Source organism: Helianthus annuus, chromosome 17 (genome assembly GCF_002127325.2).
Source record: "Helianthus annuus cultivar XRQ/B chromosome 17, HanXRQr2.0-SUNRISE, whole genome shotgun sequence".
Classification (NCBI taxonomy): domain Eukaryota; kingdom Viridiplantae; phylum Streptophyta; class Magnoliopsida; order Asterales; family Asteraceae; genus Helianthus; species Helianthus annuus.
Window position 1 is genome coordinate 179,121,060 of NC_035449.2, and position 12,480 is coordinate 179,133,539.

General features: G+C 31.1%; 1 protein-coding gene across 1 annotated transcript; it reads left to right on the plus strand.

Moving 5' to 3' along the window:
• Nucleotides 1–6,811: 6,811 nt before the first annotated feature.
• On the plus strand, nucleotides 6,812–11,253 carry LOC110922725 (probable peroxygenase 4). The gene is made up of 7 exons (XM_022166947.2): nucleotides 6,812–6,972; nucleotides 7,063–7,155; nucleotides 7,276–7,361; nucleotides 9,757–9,854; nucleotides 10,261–10,386; nucleotides 10,541–10,687; nucleotides 11,071–11,253. Exons 1-7 carry the CDS (start codon nucleotides 6,948–6,950, stop codon nucleotides 11,078–11,080), a joined length of 585 nt encoding a protein of 194 aa, XP_022022639.1. The 5' UTR covers nucleotides 6,812–6,947; the 3' UTR covers nucleotides 11,081–11,253.
• The last annotated feature ends 1,227 nt before the right edge of the window (nucleotides 11,254–12,480 follow it).

Sequence of the window (12,480 nt, forward strand, 5' to 3'; positions counted from 1 at the left end):
CCAAATAATGCCGAATGACATTCTCTCCTTCAACCTCATAAATTTTATTTATATTTGTTTAATAAATTTCTTTTAATATTAATATTAATTAATAACCAATATATATATATCACTTATTTTTATCCTTATCTTTATCTAAAATCAATAAATAACTTCAATTTTGCAATTGAAACCTTTTGTTTTTTTACTTTTAACCTAAAGTTTTTCATTTTTTGCAATTTATTCTCAACTCTTCTTTATTTTCAATTTTGCTTCACCATACTTTTCATCTTTCCTAAATTTTTCGTTTCAATCTAAATTTTGTGAGTTAACACACCGCAACATGCGTGTGGGGTTCAACATTTTTCCGTATATTGTTTTTCCTGTTTAACTGGCCCGTCACATCACATCTATTTTTCTGCGTTTGACAAGTTCGTCTAGCACGTGGGTCCTGGATGGGCTTAGTTATTTGTTTCTATCTTTTACGTTTCGGTTTAATTTCTTAGCAACGAGCGTGCGTGATTCAACGATTTTACGTTTGCTTTTCGCTCGGCGTTATTTTTTTCCTGTTTTTATTTATTTTGTTTTTACGAGCTTTTCCGGTGTTGATGGTCGCTGACAATGGTATAGTATTGCTACTACTTAACACAGTTTTATGACAACCGCTGCAATGCAGGGGCTTAATACTAGTATGCTATATATATAATTATGATACATGTTAATTTAAATAGTTTAGTGTAATCAAACCCTTTAAAAGCGTAAAAGTTGGACAAAATAACTGATTATCAAATTGTATGAATATTTTTTTTGGAATACTTGTTTGAAAACAAGGGGGGCATGAGTCTTTTGCATTACTTCACACAATATTCTTCAGATGAAGCCTTTACGTCAAATCAATATCCAAAAGGTGACAACCTTCTTTTCAAGTAATACCAAATATTTTTTTTAAATGTGACGTATTTTCATTTTCATTTTCAATTTTCAATACATAGAAACCAAAAACTCCACGGAAATAGTTAAAGTATTTGGTTGGGCAAAAGTGGCGACTAAGCCTTTTTTTTTCATAATATAGTCATTTATTTTTTGCATAACATAGTTATTTATACCTTCTGTTAAATAACGATTTTACCCCTGTCAAAAATTACGATTTTTCCCCAGTTCGAAATTAAATTTACGCTTTGTCCTCAGCTTAAATGTACGATTTTTCCCTCAGTTAAAAAATACGATTTTCCCCTGTTTAAAAAAAATATATATATTTTTGCCCCCAGCTACAGTCTTGCTAAATTACAATTTGGTTCCCAGTTTAAAATTACAACTTCGCATCCAGTTCAAAATAAAATTTTCTTTTGCCCCCATCTAAAAAATACGATTTTGCCCTCAATAAAAAGTTACGATTTTGCCCCCAATTCAAAATAAAAAAAAATGGTTTTGCTCTCAGGGGTGGAGTTATTGTAAAAAAGACCAAAGGTGTGAGAAAGGTAAGAAAGAATCTCAACCATTAGATCTAAATTAATTGAAAAGGGTATGATTGTAAATGCACTAACAAATTCAAATATGGTAATCCTTGATTTAAGGATTTGGAGAGAGAAAATCCTTGATTTAAGGAATTATAACCGTCCATAACATCATTCATTTTAATTTTTTTTGTATCATTCACAGAATCAGAGCATGTTCATGACATGGTGTTTTAAAAAAAATCATAGTTCAATTCATGGTGTTTTTACAAAATATTATAACACCATTCAGTAAGCAAAAAACACCATTCAGAAATAAAATAACACCATTCAGAAACAAAAAACACCATCCAGTAAACAAAAAAATAACATTATTCAGTAAACAAAATAACACCATTCAGTAAATAATATAACACCATTCAGTACAAGAATATAACACCATTCAGTAAATAAAAAATAACACCATTCAGAAAAAGAAAAAAACACCATTCAGAAACAAAATAACACCATTCAGAAAAGAATAACACCATTCAGTAAAAAATAACACCATTCAGTAAAAAATAACACCATTCAGTAAAAATAACACCATTCAATAATCCTTACATCTCTGTATCATCTTCTTCTCCGCTGCCGGCACCACCACTGCCGGTCCGCCACCGCCGTCGTCGAACACAACCACCCGACAGTAAAATCTCATGGTTCCCAACCGCCGCCGTCGTCTAACCCAACCACCCGCCGTCGTCGAACCCAACCACTGCCGGTCCGCCACCGCCGTCGTCGACCACCACTGTCGGTCCGCTTCCGATTGATGTTTGATCTTTCGATTGATGTTTGATCTTCGTTTTGATGTTTGATCTTCAGATTCGTGATGTTTGCAGGGATTATGTTCTGAATATGGAAGAAGAAAGAGATAGAAAGAGAGAAATTAGGAACGTATGATAGAGAGAGAACGAAATTGCAGGGATTTTGGATTGAATTGATTTACAAAATGAAGATAAAAAGACACAATTGCCCCTAGATATTTCAATTTAGTCCAAATTAATATAAATATTTTACATTTTGGTCCCTATTGATCTCAACCATTAAATCAAAAGATCTAATGGCTGATATTCTTTCTTACCTTTCTCACACTTTGGGCCTTTTTTACAGGATCCTAACTCTTGCTCTCAGTTCAAAATATTATTTTACCTCCAGTTTAAAATTACGATTTTACCCCATCTAAAAATTGCAATATTGCCATTGTTTTTGGGCAAAACTATGGTAGTGTTTATTTTACTTGTTTGACTCAATTTAGTTTTTATTCGTGACAAACAGCTGCCTAGCACTCGATAATTGGTACTGATAAATTATTGTTTTGCCCCCAATTCTAAATTACATGCTTGCCATCGTTGTAGTTATTTTTGTATCATAACTATGATAGTGTTTTCCTTTACTTCGTTAACTTGATGTATTTTTTTTTATATCGTGTTATAAATAGCATGTATAACTAACCCTAATAAATGTGTACATATTATTAAACTAAGAAATTTTCGATTTAGTGCCCCGCAACACGGGCGGCGTATAACTCTAGTTTAAAACAAAAACAAAAACATGAATATGACTTGATATGAGTTGTAACTTTGTCCTAGTAAACGGGATTAGATGAAATGACCATGATTTTATTACATAGTGTAGTTTTTTCACCCTTTAGAAGCGAGACTTTGTTTTTAGTAGATTAAGGTTTTATATTCAGAAGGGGAGAAGGGGATGACGACACAATTTATTACCCGTCTACCTGTTATCCTTATGTAATTTGCGCTGATGATTGATTGAAATGAAACTCTCAAATATAATTTCAAAAAAAAAAAAAAGTTCACAATGTAGCGAAAACATTGATAAGTGTCATCACGTTTATCACTCATGTGTAGCAGTTATTCTTTGCTATAAATTATTATTATTTATTTTATTGTGTACCGTGTATTATATTTAAAAAAACTAGATTAGAACCCCGTGTATTACACGGGCTGAATAAATGTGAATTTATATACAAAATAATAAAATAATATATCTTTAAAAACTTTGTTTATTATATGGACTGAATACATATAATTTTATATACTAAAAAATAAAAAGTTATATCTTTAAAACCCCTTGTATTATTGTACAGGTTGAATAAATATAATTTTATACATCAAATAAGAAAAAAAATACTAAATAATAAATTATTTATATATTTAAAAAACCCCGTGTATTGTACGGTTGAATAAATCTAATTTTATATATCAAATAATAAAAAAAGTTATATTTTTAAAAACTCATGTATTACACAGGTTGTATAAATGTAATTTTGTATAGTAATTTATAAAAAAAAGTTATATCTTTAAAAAACCCCGTGTATTACACGGGTTGAATTTATATATCAAATAATAAAAAAATATATTTTTAAATACCTCATGTATTACATGGGTTGGATAAATGTAATTTTGTATAGTAAATGATAAAAAAAGTTGTATCTTAAAAAACCCCGTGTGTTACACGGGTTAAATAAATGTAATTTTATATAGTAAATAATAAAAACTTATATCTTTAAAAAACCTCGTGTAATACACGAGTTGACTTCTGATTAATTTCAGATTTTGATTTCCTGCATTTTCTCTCCTATTAAATAATAATAATTTTTCTCTCCTTAAAATTACATCTTAAGTCATATTCTTATTTTTATAAAACATATTTAAAAATTATATAATATTTAATTTAAAATAAATATATTTAAAACATTTACTGATTATAAAAAGTTAAATATATTTAAAACATATTACTGATTATAAAGAGTCATAGACAATTTAAATATGTTACCTAAATTTGGATGTAAAAGTATAAACATAAATATTAAAATAAAATCTCTCTACGATATAATAAAACTATAATGTAACCTATTCCTATATCTAAGGAAATATATTATAAAAATAATAATTTAATATTAATAGTATATTTTCTAAATAAGTTTTTAACCTATACTATATCTCTACGTATATCTTATAATTATATATATTAAATAGTATATCTCTACGTATATCTCATAAATAATTATTTAATTTTAAATAATTATTTAATTTTAATATGCTAAAAAATAGATGGCTCCAATGAGTGACATGTGTCCCCAAAGTGGTTTCTTTTATTATATAGTATAGATATATAGTTTATGTACTATTTTGTTACATGTATTGTATTTATTTATTTTATGTAAAACTAGGTTAGAACCCCGTGTATTACACGGGTTGAATAAATGTAATTTTATATATTAAATAATAAAAACTTACATCTTTATGAACCTTGTATATTGTACATGTTAAATAAATGTACTTTTATATATCAAATAATAAAAAAGTTATATCTTTAAAAACTATATGTATTACACAGATTAAATAAATGTAATTTTGTATACTAAATACTAAAAACATCGTATCTTTAAAAAAAACCGTGTATAATCGGGTTGAATAAATCTACCAAATAATAAAAAAATTACATCCTTAAAAACCCCGTATAGTACACGTGTTGAATAGATATAAAAAAGAGTTATATCTTTAAAAACCATGTGTATTACATATATTAAATAAATGTATTTTTGTATATTAAATACTAAAAATGCCGTATCTTTAAAAAACCCGTGTATAGTCGGGTTGAAAAATATACCAAATAATAAAAAAATTATATCCTAAATAAATGTAATTTTGTATATTAAATACTAAAAACGTCGTATCTTTAAAAAACTCGTGTATAGTCGGGTTGAAAAATCTACCAAATAATAAAAAAAAATATATCATTAAAAACCTCGCGCGAGTTGAATAAACATAATTTTGTATACCAAATAATAAAAAAAGTTATGTTTTTAATAAATTAGGATAACATTTAATATTAATTTATTATTTATATATTTAATATAAGATAAGTAGATAAGAGAGGTATTTGTTTTAAAAATATATTAAATTAACAATTTAGATTTGAGGATAATATTTTATTAAAGTATGATAAGATTTAATATTAATTTATTATTTATTTAATTAGATAAATATAAATTTGAGGATACCTTCAATGAATGACACGTGTTCAAAAATTGGTTCTTTTATTACAGTAGTTAGATTAGATTATATCTCCTACACAATTTTTATATTTTTATTTATTTTTACCATATGTTTATATTGTAATTCATGAGTTGTGTATTATGAATTCATGTAAAATATGTATATTCACAAAAAAGAGCCCCCTCTTCATTGTTTTACTAACACATTTTCATTCCATGTATTTGTATGCGAAAGCGACTTGACAACAATCACGTCGTGTGACCTCATCTTCCCAGCAAACAGACAACACATATCTTTTTTTATTACCTTAGAAACCCGTCACTAAAAAAATTACTCACCCGAATCAATACCAATACCATGTTAACCAACAAGTCCAGGTAAGCTGCAATTTACATCGGACATGTTAACATTCAAAGGGTTAAAACTTGAAATGCATAAACCCATAAAAACTGAAATCAAACATATCGTACACCATGATATGTTAATATACTCACAGCTAGAAGTCTCGTTCATAACAAAATGTCATGCGCCAGCAAAAGTTTTATCACAGTGGGTCTTTGGGCGGGCTTGGTGACCACCATTGTCTACGATCGCGAACGTGGATACCCGGATAACTGTGTTTTGTTGGACGTCCAGAAAAATATATAACGATTAAAGTATTTGATGATATGTTATTTATAATCATTTAAAAGTAAAAGTGTTAGAGGATTCACATCTCTTCCATCAAATAATTGTGACAGTCTTGTTTAGAAATGGTGGAAGGGAAGTGAATGTTTCTCAGGGATGTTTGGCAACTTCTAAATGGGTAAGTGTTAAACCAGTACTAGGTCTGAACCATTAAATGCTGAATCGGTAAGATAAATGAACCATTAAGAATCAGTATAATGTTTAATCGTTCAGAGGTAAATATTTAACCAATTCAGATAAATTGTCTTAACCATTCAGACTCAGTATACTGCTTAACCATTTAGAGGCAAATGTCTGAATCATTTAGACCATTGGCGAAGGATAAAAGGGGCGGGGAGAGGCGCCCGACCCCCCGAACTTTTCACTTAGTAGTGTTATATATGTAGTTTTGTATAGAATTTTTTGGGTATATACGTTTTCGACCCCCGGTTCTATAGAAATTTTTTGGTATATACGTTTTCGACCCCCCGGTCATTCGGGCCAAGCTTCGCCACTGATTTAGACATCTACTTATGAAACAAACAGTCTAAACCATTAAGTATTGAAACAGTAAAAGATTTCTAAACCATTAAAAAGACTCAGAAAAATATCCTTGTTACTCTTTGTATAAAAGTTAACCCCCATGAAACCCACTATAAAACCCTTTACACCTATTCCGATTCTCAAACCGCTTTTTCACGCCTTTAATCTTCTTCCACAACACACAAGAATTCTGCAATCAATTCTCACGTATTTTCTGCGTTACACTCAACCAAAGCATCAATCAATGGCTGTACAACCTGAATTCGAAGGTATTACAAACATTTACACATCAGAATTTCCATTCATTTTCATATTTCTACATCTTTTTAACTTAAATAATTGTACGTAAATGAAAACAGCAATCGATAACAACCAAAACGTGTTGCAAAAACACGTTGAGTTCTTCGACCGCAACAAAGACGGTGTGATTTACCCCTGGGAAACGTTTCAAGGTTCGGTTTGTTTTCATAATTTTTTTATGATTTGATTTATTTATTTATTTATGTGAATTATCATGTTCGTAGTCGAGAAAACAACAATTTTGTGTATATGTTTTGTGTTGATGATGATAGGGTTTCGAGCGATTGGGAGTGGAATTGTGTTATCTTCGGTTGCTGCAATCTTCATAAATGCTGGGCTTAGCGGCAAAACTCGTCCTGTATGTGTTATCCATATCCTCATTTTGATTATTTTATTCTTTGCATGGTTGATGATTAATATTTTAATAAGATTCGTTAAGGTTTTGCTAATAATACCAAGGGGATGTTTGTTTACCTCTGAATAAGCCTCTTAATGGTTCAACATTTAATGTTTCAGACGGTTTGTTTCACGATCAGATATCTAGATATCTGAATGGTTAACATTATACAGAGTCTGAATGGTTAAGACTTCTAATCTGAGTTGGTCAGACATTTGCCTCTGAACGGTTAAGCATTATACATGCTCTTAATGATTCAGACCTCTTACTGGTTCAGCACTTAACCATTCAGATGTTGCCAAACAGCCCCTAAGACTTGTGTTGAAGTAAGTTATTGATAAAATTTAAGGAGTTAAATGTCATTTTAGTCACTGTGGTTTAGGTCATTTTGTCAGTTTAGTTCAAAGGTTTTCTTTTTCGTCTGTGGGTTCAAAAAGGTTTTACCGTTGCCATTTTAGTCCATTGGGTTAACTTTATCTATTTTTTTCTGTTAACGAGAAGGGCAATTCGGTCATTATATGTAATTCTGTTAACTAGAAGGGCAATTCGGCCATACAAAATGACCGAATTGCCCTTCTCGTTAACAGAAAAAATGGATTAAGTTAATCCAGTGGACTAAAATGACAACGTTGAAACCTTTTTGGACACACAGGCGAAAAATGAAACCTTTGGACTAAACTTGCAAAATGGCCCAAACCACATGGACTAAAATGGTATTAATGTTTTTGTTCGGCTGGTTTGATGAATATTTTATTTAGAATTGTTTTGAGCCGAACTAATAACTACGGTTTTAGGAAACGACAAACCAAATTGGTTGGACAGGGTTAGTTGGCTGAATCGGCTGGTTTTGGTGGTGTAAACTTTTGGTTTTCTTCTAAAATAATTAGTTTGTATTAAAAAAATTATAAATATAGTTCATATTTAAATACATAACTACATGTTCTAAAAGTGAAAGAATCCTATAAATAATAAAGGCTAAATGGTTGGTTCAGTTTACAGAGTTAGTTTCAGGTTTCAAATAAACTCAAATTGTTGAAACCACTAGACAAAAAAAAAAAAAAAGCATTTACCGCCTGACTTGCTTTAGTTTAGATGATTCAAAGGTTTTTAATACGTAAAACTATTGTTAATTGGGATTAGGATTCTAGTTTGTGTTAAATATTAAATTCAATAATAAGAAATTAAAACACCATGATGCGTAATTCTAAATGAGTCAGGAACATTTTATTCGTTTTTTGTAGTTTTATTATTTGTTAAATTAAATGTTTTCAATAATCAATATGAATACAAAAGTCATGTTTACAGTCACAATTCAATTTTTGACCTTTTAGATGTACTTTTGAGTGTTGACTATATAAATTTTGTGTATTTGGTCATTATGTATATTAAATTTTACTAAACTATGTTTGTTGTGGATATTTTCTAAGATACAGTATTTTTTTTCATACTTTTTTTTTTTTGAACCTCTCCCTATAAAAAGCTAACACTTGAAGTAAGGGCAAGATTAGAACCACACGCAAATGTCATATAAAAAAAATCATAGTGTGTGTGTATGGGGTGGGGTGTTGGGGGGTTGGGGGGGGGGGGTTGTAAATTTAAAAGTTTAAAAGTCAATTTTGAAGTAACAATGAATTAATAATAAGGTTTTGGATTTACCCATCATATAAATATTTCGCTTTTGGATTAAGCTATATAAATAAACTAGTTTTAATTGGGTTACCTATTCACCCGTTTAATCAAACGGGCCAATCGGTTTAAAACTATAATAAAAATTTTGTATTATAAAGTCAACCCGTTTACGGTCTGTTTAATTTGTTTAATAGAAAAATTATATCGTACAATATGCCTTAATGTATGATGCGTACTCGATGGCAAATTGCACATTATGTTTTTAAAAAATAAAATCGCATGTACAAAATTTTAAAAATAAAATCGCATGTACATTAAAATAGGGGAAAGCGCATGTACAAAAGAAAGCAAAATCGCATGTACCAAAAAATTGAAGAAAAAGGGAAATCGCATGTTGTAAAGAAAATTTCGCATATTATAAGGCAATCTCGTATGCGTCTTACGATAAGGCATGTTGTACAATAACCGGCTACAACTCATTTAAAGGTATATCTCAAGTAAGTTTGTGTGTGGGGGGGAGGATGATATTTTGACAAACAAATACATGAGTGGAGTTTAGGTTTATAAATTCAACCTGCCAATCTGAAACCCCTAACTCGCCATAGCCAACCCACATGGTTGCCACCCCTTGTATAGAACATATTTATAGTCAAGTTATAAAGACATTTTTGTTTTTGTTTGAAATAGTCTAAAGTTATATGGACATTTTTGTTTTTGTTTGAAACAGGGAAAAAAGTTACCTAATCTGCTTTTCCCAATCAACATTGAAAACATAAAAATGGCGAAACATGGAAGTGACTCTGGCGTCTATGATGAACATGGAAGGTATCATTTTCTTCTACGTATTGTATATCTTTAAAGAGAAGAAATATTTATTAAGACTTTATGATACGTGACCATTCATGAGTTGTGAACAATGAATATTATTCAACAACAATCGTACCAGTAAATCCCACAAATAACAAAGCTACTGGTATGGTCTATGGAGTAACTCCTAACGTAACAAAAATTGAGTCCTTTATAAGTTGGGCCTTTTTCTAGACCATTTGCCTCTGTCTAGTTGATCCAAGTATGCGTTTATTTAGCTTTTGGATGGGCTCTGTATATTTGTATCATAATTAAACCCTCTAAGGATCATATGAGTTCTATAGATGAAAGAAAATAAACTCCAAACTTATTTTTACTTGGCTATATTCTATCTCACTAATAACCACTTAACTTCGTGTTTAAGGTTTGTTAATTCCAAGTTTGAGGAGATATTTCACAAATATGCACGCACACATCCGGATGCCTTGACGGCAGAAGAATTGGATGAGTTCATCAAAGGAAACCGGGAACCCAAAGATTATGGAGGATGGTAAGAATACGTGACTCTTAATATAATTTTTATAACAATTGATTAGCATGAGCAGAAGGGGTCCGTTGACATTCCTTTCAGCATTTTTTTTCTATAAATATTGAATATTCAACGCGGTGGCTTTCTTGTGGTTTGACCTCAGTGTATTGTGTAGGATTGGTGGTTTTTCAGAATGGAAGATACTGTATTACCTGGCTAAGGACAAAGACGGGTTGTTGAAAAAGGATACCGTTAGATCTGTTTACGATGGAAGCTTGTTCGAGAAAATGGCAGCTGAAAAGATTAATAAGAAGAAACACATGTAAGCTCTACAATTTTTCTAACAAAAAAAGCTCTAGCATACATCAAAGATGATGGATATTTATTTACGGGTATAAACAAGTCGAGTTGTGTGTAAAATAATCAAGATCGGTACTTGACTAGTGTTGAACTTAAACGATCCAAGTTTTATGCTTAATCTTATAAAATATACATAAATAAAACGTAATTACATAACAAATAAGAAATAGAACTGAATTTCGAGGTAGTAAAATTACTTACAAGTTCGATTGAGCTTTAGACACAAAGCTTCAAACGGTTAAAACTTGAACTCAAGTTGTTTATGTTAGACGAGCCGAGCTCTAGCCTCGTTGAACTCGACTTGGTTGCGTAAATAGTATGGCTTAAATTTTTTTCTTTTTGCAGTGAAAAATAAAGAGAAGCAGGGGTGTAAGTGTTGTGTGATTGGTGTTGATCGTGTGGTAAAAAAAACTAGAGAAATTGTGTGTATGTATGTTTGTGTATATTCTGTATATATGGTTTGTCTTTAACTTATATTCTTTAAACAGTAATTAATAACCGTTTCATATAAGTTATTTCATTTTTGTATATTCCGGTTTCATTATTAGAGGTGAGAAAAGGTGAGTTTTTTCCCAAACTAGCGTAGATACAAAAGGTATTGGTTACATATAATTCGGTGCTTATGCCATATAATAAAATAATTTTAGTTAATAAATCTAATCTGCTTTTGGGGCTAAATATTATTCAACAAACATGCTAGTTTACAAAGGAGATGAGAGGCAAACGATAAACTTACAAAAATGCAACATAAGTTATCTAATATATAGAAGTGAGAAATGAGAAATATGGGTTAAATTTTAATAGTGGTTTGAGTATTGTGGTTTGTATACATATATAACATATAGCTTATAAAAAAACTTTTTTTTGTTATTCGACGTTAAAAAATAAGACATCACAAGGCAGGAGGTTCTTTTATAACGATTCACATTGTAGGTCATTGCCATTGTGAACGGTGATCACTAGCCACCTTCATTGTTTCATCGGGAGATGTTATGAGCCGAGAAGACTTCACCATTTAGAATGATGATGAATTTAAGTCTCATCGGTCTGCCAACCTCTTAGGCTGGGGGTATGGAATAGAGCACCTGGGGGCTCCATTGGGCCACCTCAGCTCCACCTCATCAATAGCGCCCCCCTTTAACATTGAGGGTATGAGATAAAGCCCCAACCCATCAATATCACCCCCTCCTTCACACACATACATCTCACTATTGCTCGCCGTTGCAATCACAACCCTTCAATAGTGTCCCCTAATAGCGTACGCGGTATGGTTAGGTGGCGCTATTGGTCTTTTTTAGCTGAGATGGCATGAGAATAGCGCCCCATACTGTGTAGCCTTACTGGTTAACGTGACAAGCTCGTACCGATATGGAGATAGGTGCTTGGGAAGTGTGAATGGCAATGACCCTTTGTGACGAGTCTTGCATTTTAGTACCCCAAATAAAAGATATGTTTTGAGCTATTAAATTGACGCACATGTATCATCTTTGTATAGGTTAGGGGTGAGCAAGTTTAGGTCAGGACCGAAAATAACCAAGAACCGAACCGAAAATATACCTAACCCGACCCGAACCCAAGTACCTAGGTATTTAGAACGGTTCCAATTTTTCATATAAAATAGGGTCGGGTCGGTTCTCGGTTCTTTACATGGTGAAACCCGACTTTGACCTATGGACCGGAACCGACCCTATATTTAGGGTAGTGAATCGGTTCTGTATTTTATGTTTGATCGGTTCTCAGGTCGGGTCGGGTAAT